Source organism: Schistocerca americana, chromosome X (assembly GCF_021461395.2).
Source record: "Schistocerca americana isolate TAMUIC-IGC-003095 chromosome X, iqSchAmer2.1, whole genome shotgun sequence".
Taxonomy (NCBI): Eukaryota; Metazoa; Arthropoda; class Insecta; order Orthoptera; family Acrididae; genus Schistocerca; species Schistocerca americana.
In genome coordinates, this window is record NC_060130.1 from 636,704,023 (window position 1) to 636,726,967 (window position 22,945).

The 22,945-nt window shown below is 38.1% G+C and overlaps 1 protein-coding gene across 1 annotated transcript in view; it reads left to right on the forward strand.

The window, feature by feature from the left end:
- LOC124556220 (IQ and ubiquitin-like domain-containing protein) overlaps positions 1-22,945 on the forward strand; it is a 212,723-nt gene that overhangs the window by 168,211 nt on the left and 21,567 nt on the right. Inside the window, exon 8 of the mRNA XM_047130211.1 lies at positions 21,781-21,966. Coding sequence (XP_046986167.1) covers positions 21,781-21,966 — 186 coding nt within the window. The remainder of the gene's footprint in view (positions 1-21,780; positions 21,967-22,945) is intronic.

Sequence of the window (22,945 nt, forward strand, 5' to 3'; positions counted from 1 at the left end):
CGAACGGTGTGAGGATCGTAGTCAAAATGTGCATTCTCATTGACGTGGTAGCTCGGAGAGAAGCCACAAGTGCTTAAGTACGCCGGTGAATGTCCGTTATGCACACAGTATTCACTCGACCGTGAGTGGTGGGGCTGGTTGTAGATGTCGGAGTAATTACTATCCAGCACAGAATTGTTGACCTGATTAGAAGCAACACAAGGATCCCACACACGTCCACTAGGATGCACACTCGGTGTGATATTTGCTGTTTGGCGAGCATTGAACACCTGTTGACTAGCCGGCGCGGAAGGATACACACGTGGCGGGAACTGATTCGAGTTTGAATTTACTACTGGATTTTCCAAAGTAGCAAAACCTCGCTCAATGCCACGAACTGTATTGAATTGTGTGTTCGACACAGGAGTAGAAATGTTCCGACCAACACTCTGTGGAGAACATGTGGGAAGGTCCCGGCTAACAAAGCCAGAGTCCACGACCGTTGGCAGTTGGAAGAAACTGGCGGCACCCGATGAATTCCACTGCATGTTCTGGCTGAAGGATTCTGAAGATTCCTGCGGCATGTCCACTACGACGGCAGGAGTGCTGGAGAGATGTTGCTGGAATCCAGGCGGCGGTGAATGCTGAAAGGCCATTATCTGGAGCTAATCGCGATCACGGAGAAACCCGACGTGGTAGGCACGTAAATAACCTTCAGGCGGTAACTCGGATGCGTATTACACAAAAACGGGGTGACCAGTGAGGGAATATGGTATAGTTGTAGGTAAACAACTAGAATTCTCTCATATACAGATTTATTCACACTTAGCGTCTACACAGATACAAGTCCGGAGGCTAATTGCCGTTAGCGTCCAACATGCTCTCCAAAGCCCCCTCCTCAAAGATAGCATACTTATGCACAGAACAAATTTCGATTTTTATGGCTCTCTACGCCACAATATCTTTATTATCACCCTTTTTAAAGACAGGAATTACTTTAGAAAGTTTCAGAGCTTCAGGGAAGATACCTGCCTGGAGAGAACAGTCACAGAGGTGAGTTAATGGTTCAGCAATTGTGTGTTCACAGTTTTTGATTACAGCTGCTGGGATACCATCAATTCCAGCTGAATATGAATTTTGTAACTCTCTGAGGGCTTTTGCAACATCATTTTCAGTGACTTTGGTAATGAAAATTGACTCTGCACATGTGTGATATTGTTGGTTTGCTGGTTGGTAATTTGTGTTAGGATTATTTTGGACCAGTTTTTCAGCTATGCTTGTAAAGATATCTGAATGGGTTAAATATTAAAGTAAGTATGAAAACAATATAGGAATACATTGAAACATGGTCAACAAAAATCATAGTAGAAATGTATTTAAAAGGCAAAATGTTGCATGAGAGTTACATTGTCATCAATATAATAGGTGCAAATGATGTGGCATGTTATGTAGCCAGTATTTGAATTGGAAGTTTGCTAAGTTTCTAGGACAAAACAAATTGAAAAACACTATTGTTGCTGCCATTCCACATTGGCATGATTTAATATATAACTCATGTGTTAACAGAGAGATGACAAAAACAAATGCAGGAATTTAATTCTTATGCTCAGGATATGAAAAATGTTAGATTCTAGACACAAATACATTAGATAAAAGCATGCACACTAAACACATGTTTTTGTGAAAAATTAAACAAAATGATTAAAGAAAAGATAGAAACTAGTAGCCTAACAAACGAAAACAATTCATTTGCGAGTGAACTTGAAGCCACTTTTTAAGTGTAAAGCAACCTACAGTATGTGCACAAAAAGGCAAACACCTGCTGTCAGCATGAAAAGACAAAAAATGTAAAATAATGTTCCAGGATATAAGTCTGCAAGCTTTTGTGGATGTTGTCATTGTTGATAAAATGAGTGTGTCATACTCCTCTTTAAATTTCTCTGCTGCTTGACGCTCTACGGCAACTCAACAGGGAAATGCTACATATACATTCATTTTCCGAACAAAATCCAAATAAAAATTATCTTCATCATGGAGGTGGAGAGTGAGGTTAGCCTCCCATTTTTAGATATGTTGATCTACAGATCTGACAATACTCTATGGCACTGAGTTTATTGGAAAACTATCAACACAAACAGATATGAGGGGGTACTCAAAAATAATCAGAATCATAATGTTGCATGTTATGTACTTGCAGTACCAGGTTGTGCCACCAGAGGTCTGTTGTAGGACCTGTCCTGAGTCATTCCATCAGGTGGCATCACCAGACATTAACTCGTATGGTTTCTGTGGCAGTTCTCTAAGTGCGCATACAGTGAAGACATGACACGAAACTATGGCTACTTCTTACCAACAATGTGTAACTGTGAAATTTTGTTTTTTCCTCAGCAAGAATGCAGCAGAAGCTATTTGATGATGCACATAGCTTACAAAAAACATTTTCTTAGTAAGACTCAAGTGTACAAATTGTTTTCTTGGTTTAAAAGGGTAGAATTGGCCATTGGAGATCATCCCTGTTCCAATCACCCTTCAACTGCTCAAAGTGTGGATGTCAGCAAAATCTGGGATGTGATCAACAAAGACCAATGTAGGACAATTGACCAACTCAAAGGCTTATCCAGGTTGTCCTATATCTCAATTCAGCACATTCTGACTGTTGATTTGAGGATGCAAAGGGTGTTAGCAAAGTTCGTGAGGAGACTTCTCACCAGAGATCAAAGGTATCATCACATCCAAGACTGTTATGAAATGAAGGATGTGTTCAAAGACAGTCCAGAAGCAGATTATGAAAAGGCTGTGCAGAAGTTTGGTGTGAAAACATCTAGCTTTGTGGAATGCCAGCAAGTGGTATCTGCATCACGACAACACTCCCGTGCACACAGCTCTTCATGTTCACCAGTTTGTGGCATCAACGAAGATGACTACCTTGACTCACACAACCTATTCACCAGATTTAGCACCCTTGGACTTCTTACTGTTCCTGAGGATGAAAAGAGACTTCAAATGGAAGCATTTTTCCAATTCAGAGATGTTAAATACAATGTCATAAAGGTGACAGTAGGTATCAAAGAGGACAAATTGAAAAGGTGCTTCCATTACTGGAATGAATTTTTGGATAAGTGCATTAATGTTAATGGAGACTACTTTGAATGATATAAAGGTTGTATTTGAAAAACAATAAAGTAAATGCTTTCTAAAAGAAAATTCCAGTTATTTTTGGGTCCCCCTTCAAGAACAGTGTGATCGTCTTGGTGCCGTTTTCACAGACCCAAACAAATTTCTGTGCGGAGACTGCCTTGGGAAGGATGGTATGCATTTAAATACATTAGGGTCTGTAACCCTCAGCAAAATGTTTACAGATGTCTGCAAAATAATCAGAAGAAGGGGAAATTAATATGGCCTGCCGGGGGTGGAAAAAACAATTGCTGCAGCTGTAAAAACAAAACAGAAGCCCTACACAAAAAACGAGGGACTACAGAATATGCTCTCAGAATGCAGCCTGCAACATGTAAGTCAACAAAAGAAAAGTTATATAAAAGTACTACATCAGAATATTCAGTACATTGGTAACAAGAAACCAGAAGCAGAAGTAGTCCTAAGTGAAATACAGCCAGACATACTATGTATCCCCCCCCCCTCCCCCCACCCCCACCCCTTCCCCCCCACCCCCCCATGAACCATAGACCTTGCCTTTGGTGGGGAGGCTTGCGTGCCTCAGCGATACAGATAGCCATACCATAGGTGCAACCACAACGGAGGGGTATCTGTTGAGAGGTCAGGGCAACAGTCTGGATGATTGACTGATCTGGCCTTGTAACACCAACCAAAACGGCCTTGCTGTGCTGGTACTGCAAACGGCTGAAAGCAAGGGGAAACTATGGCCATAATTTTTCCCAAGGGCATGTAGATTTACTGTATGCATAAATGATGATGGCGTCCTCTTGGGTAAAATATTCCGGAGGTAAAATAGTCCCCCATTCTGATCTCTGGACGGGGACTACATTCTACAGATCGGAGCGTGGAATGTAAGAGCCCTTAATCGGGCAGGTAGATCAGAAAATTTTAAAAGGGAAATGGACAGGTTAAAGTTAGATATAGTGGGAATTAGTGAAGTTCAGTGGCAGGAGGAACAAGACTTTTGGTCAGGTGAATACAGAGTTATAAATACAAAATCAAATAGGGGTAATGCAGGAGTAGTTTAATAATGAATAAAAAAAATAGGAGTTCGGGTAAGCTAATACAAACAACATAGTGAATGCATTATTGTGGCCAAGATAGACACGAAGCCCATGCCTACAACAGTAGTACAAGTCTATATGCCAACTAGCTCTGCAGATGATGAAGAAATTGAAGAAATGTATGATGAGATAAAAGAAATTATTCAGATAGTGAAGGGAGACGAAAATTTAATATTCATGGGTGCCTGGAACTCGATAGTAGGAAAAGGGAGAGAAGGAAACGTAGTAGGTGAATATGGATTGGGGGTAAGAAATGAAAGAGGAAGCCACCTGGTAGAATTTTGCACAGAGCACAACTTAATCATAGCTAATACTTGGTTCAAGAATCATAAAAGAAGGTTGTATACATGGAAGAAGACTGGAGATACTGACAGGTTTCAGATAGATTATATAATGCTAAGACAGAGATTTAGGAACCAGGTTTTAAATTGTAGGACATTTCCAGGGGCAGATGTGGACTCTGACCACAATCTATTGGTTATGAACTGTAGATTAAAACTGAAGAAACTGTGAAAAGGTGGGAATTTAAGGAGATGGGACCTGGATAGACTGACGAAACCAGAGATTGTACAGAGCTTCAGGGAGCACATAAGGGAACAATTGACAAGGATGGGGGAAAGAAATACAGTAGAAGAAGATTGGGTAGCTTTGAGGTATGAAGTAGGGAAGGCAGCAGAGGATCAAGTAGGTAAAAAGACCAGGGCTAGTAGAAATCCTTGGGTGACAGAAGAAATACTGAATTTAATTGATGAAAAGAGAAAATATAAAAATGCAGTAAATGAAACAGACAAAAAGGAATACAAACATCTCAAAAATGAAATTGACAGGAAGCGCAAATGTAAGGATGTAGAGGCTTATCTCACTAGGAGTAAGATAGATACCTCCTACATGAAAATTAAAGAGACCTTTGGAGAAAAGAGAACCACTTGTACAAATATCGAGAGCTCAGATGGAAGCCCAGTTCTAAGCAAAGAAGGGAAAGCAGAAAGGTGGAAGGAGTATATAGAGGGACTATACAAGGGCGGTGTACTTGAGAGCAATGTTATAGAAAGGGAAGAGGATGTATTTGAAGATGAAATGGAAGATATGATACCGCGTGAAGAGTTTGATACAGCACTCAAAGACCTAAGTCAAAACAAGGCCCCAGGAGTAGATAACATTCCTTTAGAACTACTGACAGCCTTGGGAGAGCCAGTATTTACAAAACTCTACCACCTGGTGAGCAAAATGTATGAGACAGGTGAAATACCCTCAGACTTCAAGAACAATATAATAATTCCAATCCCAAAGAAAGCAGGTGTTGACAGGTGTGAAAATTACTGAACTATCAGTTTAATAAGTCACAGCTGCAAAATACTAACACGAATTCTTTACAGACGAATGTAAAAACTGGTAGAAGCCGACCTCGGGGAAGATCAGTTTGGATTCCATAGAAATATGGGAACATGTGAGGGAATACTGACCCTACGACTTATATTAGAAGCTAGATTAAGAAAAGGCAAACCTACATTTCTAGCATTTGTAGACTTGGAGTAAGCTTTTGACAATGTTGACTGGAATACTCTCTTTCAAATTCTGAAGGTGGCAGGGGTAAAATACAGGGAGCAAAAGGCTATTTACAATTTGTACAGAAACCAGATGGCAGTTATAAGAGTTGAGGGACATGAAAGGGAAGCAGTGGTTGGGAAGGGAGTGAGACAGGGTTGTAGCCTCTCCCTGATGTTATTCAATCTGTATATTGAGCAAGGAGTAAAGGAAACAAAAGAAAAATTTGGAGGAGGCGTTAAAATCCATGGAGAAGAAACAAAACCTTTAATGTTCACCAGTGACATTGTAATTCTGTCAGAGACAGCAAAAGACTTGGAAGAGCAGTTGAACTGATTGGACAGTGTCTTGAAGGGAGGATATAAGATGAACATCCACAAAAGCAAAACAAGGATAATGGAATGTAGTCGAATTAAGTTGGGTGATGCTGAGAGAATTAGATTAGGAAATGAGACCCTTAAAGTAGCAAAGGAGTTTTGCTATTTGGGGAGCAAAATAACTGATGATGGTCAAAGTAGAGAGGATTTAAAATGTAGACTGGCAATGGCAAGGAAAGCGTTTCTGAAGAAGAGAAATTTGTTAACATCGAGTATAGATTTAAGTGTCAGGAAGTCGTTTCTGAAAGTATTTGTATGGAGTGTAGCCATGTATGGAAGTGAAACATGGATGATAAACAGTTTGGACACAAAGAGAATAGAAGCTTTCAAAATGTGGTGCTACAGAAGAATGCTGAAGATTATGTGGGTAGATCACATAACTAATGAGAAGGTATTGAATAGGATTGGGGAGAAGAGGAGTTTGTGGCACAACTTGACTAGAAGAAGGGATCGGTTGGTAGGACATGTTCTGAGGCATCAAGGGATCACCAATTTAGTATTGGAGGGCAGCGTGGAGGATAAAAATAGTAGAGGGAGACCAAGAGATGAAGACACTAAGCAGATTCAGAAGGATGTAGGCTGCAGTACATACTGAGAGATGTAGAAGCTTGCACAGGATAGAGTAGCATGGACAGCTGCATCAAAGCAGCCTCAGGACTGAAGACCACAACAACAACATACTATGTGTCAGTGAACATTGTCTATCTGAAATCTAGATAGCTGACTTTAGCATCTTTTTGAAAAAAATGGCCAACTTACTAAGAATGAATATGAAGGAAAACATTATCATATGTGGAGACTTCAGTATTGACATGGGAAAACAATCAAAACCAAGACAAGATTTTGAAGAGTTGTTAATATAATATAATATGGAAGCAACAATATCTGCACCAACAAGAGTGACTTCTCAAAGTCAGACACTTATTGACAACATCATTACTAATATTGGTAGGTCTAACTATGAGTCACATGTAGTCTAAACAAAAATTTCTTATCATCATGGACAGCTGATCGGCTTCTGCAGAAGTAAGGACATAATACCTGAAAAAAAAAAAAAAATGAGGAACCTCAGTGAACAAAATATTGACATCTTTAGAACAGTGTTAAGCAGGCAAACCTGGAATGAAACCCTACAGATGCAGAATGTAAATGAAAAATATGATGCATTTACTACAACAATTAAATGCCATTTTAATGTAGCATTCCCCGAAGTAAAGAAACAAGAAAACATGCAGGATCAGACAAAGTGCATTACCAGTGAAATAATAGAACAGCAAAGGAAACTGCAGGATCTGAGATGGTGGGGTGAAGCTGAAAATTATAAAATGCCACAAAAAAAAGAAATATAGAAACATAATACAAGAGACAAAACCAAGAGCAATTAATGCTTTCGTAATGAACTCAAGAAACAAGACAAAGGCAGCTCGGAATGAAATTAATGATGAAAGACAAGAAAAACCTCGCTCAAACAAAGAAACAGATATCAAGTCAATGAAAATAAACAACACAGTGGTTGCAGATGGTGGAGAAATAGCTAACATACTCAATTATAACCATACAAATGTTGTAGACAACTTAAAACTGGAAAGAAATAGTCAACAAAAGAAGGCTACTAAGTTATCACAAAAATCAAGCAGAACCATGTTCCTGAAACCAGTCACAGATGATGAACTAAGGAAAGCTACACAGAGACTGAAATCCAAGAAAACAGCTGGTGATGATGGAATATCGAATCATGTAATAACGCAAGTAAGTGAGCAAATAATCTCATCTTTGCTGGACATAGCAAACAGCTCTCTCATAGATGGAATTTTTCCAGAAAAACTGATGATAAGGAGGGTGAAAGCAGTGTACAAGGATAAGGATGACCCCAGCAACAATAGGCCAGTTTCACTGATATAAGGTTCTAAAAAATCCTGGAAATGCTTATATATAATCGATTGGTTGATTATCTGGACAAATACAACATTCTCATATGATCATTGCACAGTTTCAGAAATAGTAGATCTATGGAATCAGCAATTGCCAGCCTCACAGAATACATTATACAGTCCTCAGATGAAAAATAAATTGTATCTGCAATGCTCCTGGATCTCTCCAAACCATTCAACACTACTGACCATGAAATACTGATAATAAAATGGGAAAACTATGGTATTTGATGGCAAGCAGGGAAGTGGATACAGTCATACCTATGCAACAGGAGGCAAAAATGTGTCAATATGGGATGCATATCAGTCATAAACAAAAACCATCAAATATGGAGCGCCACAGGGATCAGTGATGGGGCCAGTGCTATTTAATCTGTTTATTAATGACATAAGTGTTGAAGAGAATATTCTGTGCAGATGACATGAAAATGCTGCACAATGACCACACTGTGGCACAGCTGAGAAAAGAGCATACATATCTGCAACATCACAGCTCAATGGCTCCCGTAAAATGGACTTGTTATAAACCTAAAAAAAGGCTATGTATGCATTGTTCAGAAACAAAGAGAAAACTTTGCACATGGGTTTAGAGGTGAATGAAACGAGATTAGAAGAAGTAGAATTCACTAGATTCTTTGGTATTACTATGGATAACAAGTTGAAATAAAACAACATATTAATTCTGCCTGTAAGAAACTCAGTTCCACGACATTTGTAAGGAGGCAGCTAGCAGACGAACAGCTTCTGTGCACAGTATACCATGGACTCTTTGAACCATACCTGCAGTATAGAGTGATAGTGTGGGGAAACTCAAGCATTCAAGAAATAAAAACGATGTTCACATAAAAAAAGCAGTCAGAATCATATTAAAAAGAAATTCTTCTGAAACATGCAGAAACTGTTTCAAAAGACCAAGCATCTTAACTTTTTCCTCCTTGTACATATACAAAACTATACTATATGTCAAAAAATACAGTGCAGAGTGGACTACAAATGCTAGTGTGCAAACCAACAAGACCCACAGGAAGAATGACGTATGAAGCATACCCCAGCAACTGACAATGCTTGAAAAAGGACCCCAGTATTTGGGTATCAAATCACTAAGAAGTCTGCCTAAAAAACTGTATGACAATGTACATGACACTAAGTTTTTAAGAACCTAAAAGATTATCTGGTGGAAAAGGAATTTTACAGTGTTGATGAATACTGCTGACATTAAATTTGTAAATATTGTTAATCATAATCAATGATGTTAGAATAGTTGGGAAGTATGTGATAATGAAGGTTTCTGTATTTTTGACACGTCCTATAACACATGAACATTCACTATATTCCATGTAATCCTACAGGATCAAATAAAATTCAATTCGATTCAATTCAATATCTAGATGCCACTGAGTATCACCTTCCACTCTAGGAGCAAGCTGCTCTTGAACACTCATCTTTGTGTGTACTCTGCATAAGTGACAATTAGAGCTTGCAATCAGATCTAAATTTTCTAAGGGAAACATTGATGGCCATTGGCTATGATATCCTTTCCATAAATAGGCCATTCAAATGAAGCAGTAATAATAATAATGCAGGCAAGAAGAATGAATAACCTGCTGTATCTTCTGTAAGATTACCATTTGTGTCTAGAGCGACTGACTGCGTAAGCAGAATCCTTCAGGAGAATGATTTAAGTGTCATGTTTCTCAGTCAACAATGGAATATAAAATAGCTCTTCCTACCTACAGTGAGCTTGCCTGACCATCTCTACACTGGAGGAAGATATGAAATGACATGTTGTTATGGCAAAGTATACATTGGGAAAATTTGAGGGACAGTAAAAGAACACTTTAAAGAGTATGAATGCCACAAGCATTTAAGACACTAGGTAAAATCACGAGGTTGTGGAGCACCTGGAAGAATGTGATCAGGTTATGGATTTTAAGAACCTATATGTGCTTGCCAGATAATGTAGTATTTATAGAAAGAAAATCCATGAAGCAGTCAAAATAGTGAATTATGAGCACAATTTCATCAGAGATGATAAGCTATAGGCTTCTGTCTTCCTAGCTACCTGCTATCGTAGAAATAAACATCCAGCCATGGCAAGTGTGAAACATAAACAGCTACCAGGACACAATCACAGTAGCACAATGACAATAACATTTTGGATTTCCCCTCTCTGTCAGTACCTGCTTTCAGTATTTACACAATGAAGATATTCCACCAAATGCACATGGAAGATGTTTACCCAATATTACCAATTCTCTGAAAAATACCTATTATAAGTTAAAATGAACTGTCTTTTGAGAGTGTTCAGTCATCGAGGGACACCAGTGGAATTTTGTAGAATATTCCAGCAAAAGTATCAAATTGTTGAACAGTGTTGAAGTTTACAGAGGGATGTGATCTGGTGTAACTATGCACAAGTTTTATCATCAGTGTTTCAGAATGTCCACTACATCACTAATAAAACAGAACAAGGTGATGAATTTTTAGGAGGAAGTAAACCACACTTACATATTATGAATGAACTTGGACGCAAGACCAAAGAAACTCATAGTTTAAGGTTAAATAATAACAAAACTCTGAGCATATATTGTAGAAAGAAACATAAGGCATTTATGTTAGAAATGGTATTCAGTATGAGTCAGCCTATTCATAGTGATGCAGATAAATATTCTGTACTTTGTAACAACTTAAGGACAAACTTCTAAACAACAAAAAACAGATTATAGTAATAAGATATATGAAAATAGGCTGTTCAAGCTATAATGAAAACTACCTTAAATATTCTGATATATTAAAATGCTATAAACATATCTATATAAATTACTCATCGCCTAGAATAATATCTGACTCACAGTCTTGTATTGGCTATATTATTACAAATTTAAATAGGAAGGTATTAGTGGCAAGAAGTATTGAAAACTATATTATGGACCATAGAGCTCCAATTCATGGAGATTACTGCAGACCACAAAATAGTATCACACAGTGGCTTACTTGAAAAATTTGCCTTGATAAGGTTAAGGAGGACCTTGCACACGGAGACTGGCAGCAGGTATATAAATCAGGTGATGTTAATGAAAATGGGGCCATTTCTATGAAATATTGAAGTAGAGTCATGCGTGTCCACAGGTTTAAAAACTAGGTGTATCAGATTACACAAAGAATCTTAAAATTCTTCAAAAATTCATAAATTAAAAGAAAATGTGAAAGATTAATATGTCAAACAATTGAAAGCCGAGGCTGGAATAACAATGTTGTGAAGAGGATAGCTTTTTACTCACAATATACAGGAGACATTGAGTTGCAGACAAGTACAATGAAAAGACTGCTGCACATTGAAGCTTTTGGTCAAAAGGCCTTCCTGCGAAATACAGAAACACACACACACACACACACACACACACACACACACACAAACACACACACACACACACACACACACACACACACACACACACAAACACACACACACACACACACACACACACACACACACACACACACACACAGATTCAGACAAGCACAGTTTACACATACATGACTACTGGTCTCTAGCTGCTGTGGCTGGTCCGCCCTATTTGGTGGTTGACATCTCCTCTATACGGTGAGTAACAGACTATCCGTTTCTCAGTATCAAAGACCTATACGTACTTTTCAGGGACATCAAATTCCAGTACTTCCTAACAAACTACAAAATCGGGATAAGAACATACACTATCATGCCAACATGTGTTGTTGAGTCAATCTCTGTTTATATACATTTTTTTGTGAACGCCAAGATTGCTTGACTTTAAGGCCTTCTGTCGAAACAAGTAATTGGAATAAAGGTCTTAAAATCAAGAAATATTGGCTTTCGCAATAAATATACATATTTTGCCAACACGGTGCAAGGTGGAACAGTGGTTAGCACACTGGACTCACATTTGGGAGGATGCTGGTTCAAATCCCTGTCCAGCCATCACGATTTAGGTTTTCCATGATGTCCCTAAATCACTCCAGGCAGATGCCAGGATGGTCCATTTGAAAGGGCATAGCCGATTTCCTTCTTCATCTTTGAATAATGATTTGAGCATATGCTCTGCCTCTAATGACCTCATTGATGACAAGACATTAACCCCAAACTTCCTTCCTTCTTTATTATGCTAAACAGTGATCCAGTAATGTTTATAAAATAGCCTGGAATATAGCAAACACAGAAAGTGAAAATAGTGTGTGTTCAGGTTGCAGTTATTTAGCACTAGGAGAACATGGAATGTTGGTGAGTGAACTGAAGACATTATTTGAGGCCTTCATACATATTTTTAGAAAGGCATGCATAGAAAAAACTAATGAATCACCAGTGCAAATAAACTCAGTTAAAATGAATTTATTTTTCCTAAGGCATGTAACAGAATGCCAGGTAATGAAAATAATCTCAAAACTCAAAATAAAAACTTCTGGTGACCGGGATGACATATCAGTTATATTACTTAAAGAATGCAGAAATGATTTAATGAAACTACTAACACATTTAATGAACAGTTCATTTGACCAGGAGATCTTTTCCAATCATATATCCCTGAGATGTGACCAATATGTAAAAAGGGAGCAACCACTGACATAAGTAATTACATGGTTATTTTCATTGCCTTCATAATATGGGAAGTTACCTGACAGAGTAATTCTTGATGAAATGGAATTTTTCTTCTGTAAATAAAACTGCTAAACAACTCTCAGCATGGGTTACAAAAAGGGTAATCTGCAATAACACCACTAGCAACTTTATTCATGAATTTGTAAACAGGCGGAATAAAGCAAAGTGTAAAGGTCTACGGATTGCACGCAGCTGTGCGGTACATTAACATATGCTCACCAGCCAGCCTATCTGGAATGCTGACAATTCGCTTGGTCAGTAGATGCATGTCTGGCTGCACTGCGACGGGGAGTACACGACTGGCTTTTGTCCACAGCGGGCAGTATTAACTAGCACGGCCTCGGGCACGAATATGTCTCTTTTCTTAACTCACTATGGAGCCTTTTGATACGACCATTATTAGCCAGTGTTAGGATGTCAGACACAGTGATGATGGGTGTGCGTAGCGTGTGTGTTTTATAATCCGCCTTTGTTAATAAAACTGTTTAAACTTACTTCTCGTGTTCGCGTACTGCTGCACCTCAAGGACCCACCGCTTACAAATCCTGACAAAATATTCGTGTAATCATCATCCGGGGCAACAACACAGACTAACCCCCTTATAGAAGTGGTGTCAGAAGTGGGATAACTATGGAAAATCTACAGTCCTGAAGAGGCGCAGTACAACGTGAACTTCGAGCAGCAGCACCGTGAACATCATCCGACTACACAGGGACGTCCAACGCTGAAATCCAGGTTGGTCTACTCCAGTTTTGCTTGAATACGAAGGGCAGTGATGGATTTTTATTTTACATTTGAGTGACTCATTGGCCTTAAATTAGACGAAATGTCGCAATCCAGTCAGAGTAACATTGTTGATCTATAAACTGTTATTAATGAACTGCAAGAAGAGATTCGGCAGTTAAAGGCAGAAAGAAGCAAGTGTAACATTCCGAGAGACTTGTCAAATGATAGTTCATGCAGTACAAGTACAACGACAATAAAGAATTTTTCATTATTGCCATCAGTACCAGTGCTTAGAGGGAAACGCGAAGATGATGTGAAAGTGTTTTTTGTAAACTTAAAGGTGCTGCCCTGTTAGGATCATGGACAGATGCTGATAAGCTAGTGGTTGCCAAATTAAGAATTCAGGGAGCAGCACAAGATTTCATTAGCGGAGAGCCTACATCCGTGAAAACAGAAGATTACAATGAGTTTAGAACGATTGTTGTTCAGAGATTTAAACGTAAAAATGCGATCAGATTTTACAGAGAGCAGCTTCACAGTTTGCGAATGTGATGAGACGAATCTATCAAGCAGATTGCCAACAGAATTTGAAACATCAACGCTCATACGTATGAGTTAGTAGAAGATGAAAATTAAAATCGAATTCAGTTGTTCGAAGCCGACCAGAGAGCCTTGGACACATTCATTCATGGGTCGCACGGAGAGGAAGTAAGCAAAGCTGTTAGATTGGTGCAATGTAAAACGTTTCAGGAACCAGTAGAATCAGCTGGTGGTTTCATTGAAGCACTAAGACGACTGAATGAGATGCAGAAACAAGAGCATAGAGTTTTCAACACAACAGTACAGTGCTACAGATGCAATAAGCTGGGTCACAAGCATAAGAATTGTAAAGAGAATCGAATCTGCTATCATAGCAGGATGCAGGGTCATGTTTCGAGAGATTGTCACAACAAGAAGAAAGGTAATGCGAACAACAGACAATCTGCCAAATCTTTAAATGAGTACAGGGACGTACGGGCCACCACTCCGTCTGCCCCTTCCCAGAGACAGTGATTCCTGTTAGTTCCAGCAAAAATCAGACTGAAAATGACTTCGTGATAGGTGCTGTATATCGTCAGAGAAACATCACACTACTTATTGACACAGGAGCACAGACCTCATTAATGTGGTGTTGCATAGGTAAACGGGATAAATTGAAACCGCCGCTATTAGAAGTTCGACGGTTAAATGGTGGAGAGCTACGTAACTATGGAGAAGTTGACGTAGAATTAATGCTTGGCCAAGGCCAAGATGAATGTGAAAATAGAGATAAATACACAGCAAGGGTGCAAGTAGTTTCAAATAATGAAACATGTTATGATGGTGTACTTGGATTTGATTTCTTGTCTGCTAACAAAGCAGAGATATTTGTCACAGAAAGAAAGATCAGACTAGGCCATAGTAACTACAACCTAGGAAATCGTTCTTCAGATCATACTCAAAGGAGCAGCAACACTGACATCGTGGAAATGGTCCGCCCGAATGGTGCATCAGTTCAAACCGTCCGAGTCGATGTTCAAATTGATCAGCCTCAGCAAATTCCCAAGGGAGCAGGAAAGACATTCTACATTGAAGTTAAGTCACCCCGATGCAAGGAAGGAACTTTGTTATTAATTGAGCAATCCAAAAAAAGTGAGTTATTGGATACAATGCATTGTTATGTTGCTAGAAGTGTAGGTGTCGCTACAATAACAAATATGAGCAATGAGGATGTTGTTTTGCCACGAGGAACGAAAGTTGCTCAAGTGTAGAGCATAAGTAAAAATGACGTAATACAGATTCCAGATGAGGTAACAGATGCTGCAGTTATAAACACAGATTTTTGTAACAGTACTGCAAAATTGCAACGAGAAGACGAAGTTAATGATGAACTGAAGCGCAAGATTTGGGAAAAGATAGGACATTTGACAGCTGATGAACGGAAGATTTTAGCGCCTGTTTTGCTGTAGTATGCAGATTTATTCCAAGAACATGCAAATTTACCTGTGACTCATTTAGTTCAACATCATATTCATACAGCTACACGATTCTTTATTATCAGGACATTGTGGTAAAAAAGCAACAAACATTAAAATATCTCAAATGTTTTAGTGGCCAAGCCACAAAGCTGACATTTTCAAGTTTGTTTCACAATGTGATTCCTGTAACAGACGGAACAATGTAGGAAAAAGTACAGTGCCATTGCAAGAACTGCCAGAAACAAGTGAACCATTTGAACGAGTAGGACTAGATGTCATAGGACCATTGCCTAAGACTAAAGATGAAAACAGATACATATTGACAATGTTAGATCATTTCTCTAGATACCTTCTCATGATGCCAATACCTAATCAGAGCGCTGAGACTATAGCTAAAGTTTTTGCAAAAGAATGGATTCTTAAGTTCGGATCACCATTAAGTATATTTAGTGATCAACGAACGAATTTTATGAGTGAATTACTTAAACAGACTTGTAAGCTCATGCAAATAACTCAATTAAGGACTACACCAGCACACCCTGAAGGAAATGGAAGAGTCGAGCGAGTCCACAGAACAATTATTAAAATGGTTAGCCATTATGTGAGCAGCAAACACGACAATTTGGATGCTTGTTTACCATGCTTGGTAAGTTGTTAGAATACCAAAATGCACAGCTCAACTGGCCTAAGTCCATATGAGATTGTCTACAGAAGAACAATGCATTCACCCTTGGACTTTGCATGATCGACTGCCGGAATCAGCAATGAACACGTAAGGGATCTAGCACGCAAGCTAAAGGAAGCGTGGAGGGGAGTGAAACAGCGGAATCATCAATCCTTTCTTCAGCAAGCAAGACAACACAACCACCAAGCAGCAGTGCCACAGTATTGAGTTGGAGATCTTGTGTATCTGAGCTACTTGATGTTAAAGAAGAGTCAAGTCAAAAAGTTTAAGAAGTTTTGGAAATCACCATATCCAATCTTGGAGGTGTTGTCACCAGTCACTCTTAAGCTCCAACTGCCATTTCATTCGATTGTCATTCATGTCAATCATGTAAAGCCATTTCTGGGTAGAGTTCCTGTAGTATCACAAGACAACGAGGACCGAATGAGAGGCAGACCTGCTGTTCTCAAACCCAGGAAGCGAGAATGGCGAGGTCGCAGTCCATACTTCAAGGCTGAGGCATCGTCATGTTCTGAGCGATCCTGTTCCAGATACCCCTACAATCTGCGTAAATGTGTGTAGTGTGTGAGAGTGTTTATTTCAGCCATGTGCTTATGTGAATGTGTTGTGAAAATTTAGTATTGAAGCTATTGCATGAGTGCACAAGTGAAACTAAACCTTTTATTCCACAGGTTACCCCAAGAAACTAATTTATTTTATGTTCATTGTCAACTCTAGTATTTAGAACTAATTAACCATGTTCATTTTTATTCTAATGCTTGCTATGAAAGCATATTCTAGTAATGCTGTAGTAATAGTACCACAGAGTGCAGGTGTTTTGTTTGAACCACGATCAGACATGGTAGTTTCAAAAAGTAATACAAAACTTGTCCTCAAGTACAATCTGAGTGAAATCTAGCAACAGTTCAGTTCTGTAAAGAAGCAAATTGACCTAATTCATTCAGTTAAGGGTAATGATACAATTTTGGGAATGGGTACATCTTGGTATAATAACTGGATCACAGTCAAAATGCAGGTAGAGTCTACATTTGCCAACTATGAACAAGAGATTTACTGTTTTTTAAAGCTTTTGCCACATAAAACTTTTATTAGGCATAAACAAGCCTGGTTTGATTTTGGAAGGGGTATCCTTCATACTGTATTTGGTACTTTAACTAGTCGAGATCTACTGGAAGCTAAAGGCAAAATATTAGATCTTGAACAACAGTCCAGTACAGATTCAGCTAACCTCTCTAATGAAATTATCATATTAAAGAATATGCAAAGAACCATTACTAACCACACAGTTTTCATTGAACAGATTGTAAAGCAATTTATCTCACATTTCCTCATACTTCGCAATGAAACGAACACAAATATCCAAGAACTATTCCAAGGACTAATGCTGTGAGTATGCACTTAGATTTAAGCACTCTTTTGTTAAGGATTGCTGATAGCTTATGAAATGCTAGAATTGATGCCCTTAACTTAAGAACAGCCTTAGAAAATAGTTCAAATGATTGTCTGAGCAGTGTACTACTACATCCAGAACAATTTTTACAGATCCTACTATCAATTGAACGAAAGCTAGATGCAACATATACCATGATTTACCCTGTTAACTCTTACAATTTATATGCTTACTATAAGTTAACCACCACCTTAATGATTGAAGATGAATTAACTGTTATTGTTTTTATTCCCATTGCTATATCAGAGCATAATTTTGAAATGTATAAGATTTATACTTACCCTGTGAAATGGAGACAGGCAGGTACACATGTAAAGTATGTACTGAATAACTATCTACTGATAAGCAAGAATCGAAGATATTTTGTGTCCCTGAATGAAAATGATTTGCATATGTGTAAACGTAGTCATCAGTTAATTTGCCCTGAATCGGCAGTATTCTTAGACAGTAGAGTGTACAGCTGTGAGAAAGAATTGTTTTATGAATCATCCCCCAAGAGATGATTGCCCTAGAATTTTAATGCAGCTTTATCATCCATTTCTTAAACGATGCTCTGAAGGTATAATTTCCTCATTTAACTCCACCCTTGATGTCACATTTACATGTAAAAACTATGATACACCTGAGCTACCCTTTACACTAAAATTGAACAACGGTGGATTGATCTTGAATGCCACACATTGTGATTTATCATGTGAACTATTTGATATGCCTAGTGTGTTGCCAACTACATTTCATGCGACTGGACATCTGCCATTAACTAGAATGTTATCTGTTTATTACAACGATTCATACATATTAACATATGGAAAGCATTCCTTATCAAGCTTTTCTGAAGACAATAATTTGATTAAGGACATCCATAAAAATGTAATCTCTTCAAATAATGAGTTAAATTCCATTGAAGCAGCAAATAGAATTAAGTCCTTCAATTCCTCCAGTAATGTTAATGCTTTCTTGATTGTCAGTATTTTGTTTTTATTGCTTTTATTAATTTGTCTTTTGTCAACAGCATTTGTCATGTATGAAATTGTCATCTTGAAGGCACACTTCTCTGTACTGAACGTTACTGTGTCTGCAAATGAAATACATGTTGCAATGCCTTCTGATGCCACAAATGGAAAAATAGATTCGTAACATCAAGGAGGTCATTTTGAGCCACCTATGGTTGCTCTTTTTCTCTGGGGAGAGTGATGTAAGGGTCTACAGATTGCATGCAGCTGTGTGGTACATTAACACGTGCTCGCCAGCCAGCCTATGTGGAATGCTGACGATTCTCTTGGTCAGTACGCACACGTCCGGCCGCACTGCGACGGAGAGTACACGACTGGCCGCTGTCCGCAGCGCGCAGTATTAACTAGCATGGTCTCAGGCGTGAATATGTCTCTTTTTCTTAGCTCACCATGGAGCCTCCGATACGACCATAATTAGCCAGTGTTAAGATGTCAGACACAGTGATGATGGGTGCACGTAGCTTGCTTGTTTTATAATCCGCCTTTGTTAATAAAACTGTTTAAACTTACTTCTCATGTTCGTGTACTGCTGTACGTTAAGGACCCACCACTTACAAATCCTGACAAAATGTTCATGTAATCATCATCCAGGGCAACAACACAGACTAACCCCCTTATAAAAGAAAGTAATTGAGACTTTTCTAGATTTGTCTAAGAACTTTGATTCTGTAAATCATGGGTACTTTTATCAAAATTAGAAATTTGGAATACAAGAGAAGTGTGAACAAATTTCTGAAGTTCTTATCTTCAAGTTGGAAGACAATGTGCTACAAGAATGAAGGTAGGATCCTAGCAATAAAATCAAAATTCGAGACCCCCAACTGTGAAATCACCCAGGAAGGTATTCTTGGGCTATTTTAATTTCTTGCGTATATCAAAGACATAATAAAGACATTGCGATGGATGAGAGAGTACATCACTTACATGTATAAAATGATTAACTGCATCATTTACTTAATAAACATCTCATAGTTATCCTTAAACAAATATAGTTACTATGGATGAATCCACTTATCTATGCAATATGGGATCGAAATTTGGGGTGGGGCATCCACCCATGGATAGGATATTCAGGCTTTAGAAGAGAGCAGATAGAATAATTGTTAATAGTCAAATGCCAGGCCTGTATGGACTAATTCATTAGGTACATTTTACTGGCTGTGTAGTTTCTACATGCCCTTAAGACAAATAAGTTTGTAAAAGACAATGAATTACTAAGTTTAATGCACAGAAACCTTCATGGTTGCAACAAATGAATCAGATGAAGATACTAAGTAACAAAAGAGCTACAGATCACAGTCCACTTGCAGCTGGAAGACAATCCTATAACAGGTTGCCAAATAAGATAAAGCACCTCAGTGGAAATCCATTTAAGGGCAAACTGAAAAAGTTGTTAATTAAAATATGTTCATATTCACTCAAAGATTTCTGAACTCTATTATCAATAGTACGCTTTTGTATATTGCTGTTTATTAGTCATGGTAAATGTTTATATAGTAGTATCTAATCTGCTACTTTTTGTACAGCTTTATTATGTTTGCAGTATGATATTATTGTGGTAAATGAACAAACAGTGACAATTTCCAAGACTGTAAAGTTATTGTGGACAAATAAAGATTATTATTATTGTTGTTGTTGTACTGCCAAGACGCACTGTGGCTGAACTTAAAGTTACTGAAACGAATGAAAAACAGCACTAAGTGAGCTAGTTGATCACTAACTTAATACAAACAAGTAGACATATTTTGAGACTATTCTGGTTTTCAAACTGTTTTGCTTAGTGTCCACTGTTGTTAGTTGTTAGGAAATCAATAACCAATTTTAAGTGAGCTTTGCTAACAACAAATGCAAAGCAATCAGTCTTTGTCGACGATATTCTGGTGCAAGTTCATAATAATGCTCAGCAGAAAAGAGCAAAAAAAGCTATAAATAAAACTCTTATTCTAGTTTCTAATATGTGAGATGTGATTTAATAAATTACAAGTATATCAGAAAAATCAAACATGTACACAATTTTATATCAGTGATATGTACTTAAAAGATTCTTTACAATCAATACACATAAACCTAAATGGTATCATTCTTTTCAATTCAAAACTGCTAACAGTTAATTTTCCCTTGAAAAATTGGGCATTGTGGCTGCAGGCCTCTCATAGTGCTGGACTCATAGAATGTGCCACTTTTGGTGTATAGAAAAACAACCTGTGCCCACATATACTCAACAGATAAGATTGCCTAGAAGGCCACACTGACACCCTCATGTTTATGATGTGTTCTTCAAACCATCCTAACACAATACAGGATCAATGCAGAGGTGCATTTTTTGCTGAAGTTACAGGTTGCTTGCAGGATGCCAAAGGCAAACAAACAGATTTACATCTTCAGACAGTATCTTTCACTACTGAAAGACAATGACAGACATAGCAGGTATATGAACGTTCCACATGTGATAATACCTTCATCACCTTGTTATGTGCAGATAACAGAGGTAAACATCATACCAAGAAGGTGGTTCAGGATGGTACAGCTGGTCAATGGCTGTCTTTACCCAGCACTAAATTGATAAATTATATGCTTTTCTGTGGCCTGTGTCTCTCCTATTACAGGCCATAATAATTGACAGTGACCCCTGTCGTCAACATGTTGCCATGACAGTACACTCTGGTGGCTGCAATTTTCTCTCTGTTCCATTTATTTCATTTCAATTCAGTGCAAAAATATTTCAGTTTTTAAGGCATGGTGCTTAATACAGTAGTCTCTTATATCTTTATGTCTGATATCAGCTAACTACCTTTCCTGGCTACATTTATAATACTGTATCAACCTGATGACGACCTCTGTTTGAAAATAGCTGTAAATAAAATTTATCAATTGAGCAGCTTTTGTTTGTTTAAAGATGTAAGTCCTGTATCATTTCAAAGCTGTGAAGCAATTTCATCAAAAAGTGAAATGCATGGATTTGTTGGGTTCTATCTGTAAACTGCTTGATCTCATTTGCAGAATATAATGTTCAATCTATTCAGATGCTTAAAATTAGTCATAAAAATACCATACTTAATGTTTAATAAAAATGTTGCATTATTAGTTTAGTGTAACAGCTGGTCTGAAATATAGTTTTGACTGGGAAAATATCTAATTACAGCAACCATTGTTAAAAGCAATAATTACTTACATCTTAAAATCTTTTCAAGGCTTTGCATTTACAGGAACAAGATTTTTATTATCTTGTTATGAATATATGGCATGGTCACTCTGCCATAAGTGAATCACGAGATATAAATACTTTGAGACTCCCTCGATGGAATATAAAAGAAGATTGGTCTCCATGGAACTGTATTCTCCTTACTGATAATGAAATGAAGGCACATATAAATCTGGAGAATATAAATCAAGTACGTACAATGAGTAGCTTTTAGCTGAAGAATTCAGTGAAACTGTATCATTAGAAGCTCTATTCAGTCAGAATAAATCCTTACTCTTAATTTGTATGTACTGTGAAATAAGTCAATACTGTATGCTGGAATATGACATGGAACCATATATCTGGGTTGTGTAAGCAGTGTTCTGTGATCATTTGTCCAGTAAAACTTAAAATATGTTCTGGTGCACAATTTCAATCTACTATTATAATTATGAAAGCTGCATTTTCTCACCTGCGCCATCATATGAGGGTTGACCAGAAAGTAATGCACTGCAATTTTTTTCTCAACTGAAAACAATGCTATGAATGCAAAAAATTATTTATGTATTATTTGAAGTCTCCTGAGCAAGCACACCAATTTTCCATCACTTCTGACAGATAGCATAGCTGCAGGACAGTTTCAAAACAGCGTCTTTAGGTGATGTACATTAAAAGCAATGTGCCATCACTGAATTTCTCACTGCAGAGAAAGAAATTGTGGGGAATATTCACAAATGCTTGTGCAAAGTCTATGGAGCACCTGCTGTCAACAGAAGTACAGTTAGTCACTGGGCATGGAGGGTGAGGTCATCAGAAGGCAGTTCGGCAGAGCTCCACAATTTGCAGTGGTCGTGGAGAACATCGATGGCTGTCACACCTGACATGTTGCAGTGAGCTGATGTTGTCATTCGCCATTAAAGAATGCCACTCATGGAAGACATGTTGAAGATGATGAGGGTGTGATTCACACAGTGAATCACTGGCTCCGCAACCAGGACGATGATTGGTACCAACAGGGCATATGTGCCCTTGTTTAGCACTGGAGGAGGGGCATAGAATGGGATGGGGATTAAGTAGAAAATTAGGGTGTGTAGATGAAGCACCATTCTTTCATGTATATAATTCTCATTATGATCAATAAAAATATGTTGAAGAAATAATTGTGGTGCATTACTTTCTGGGCAACTCTC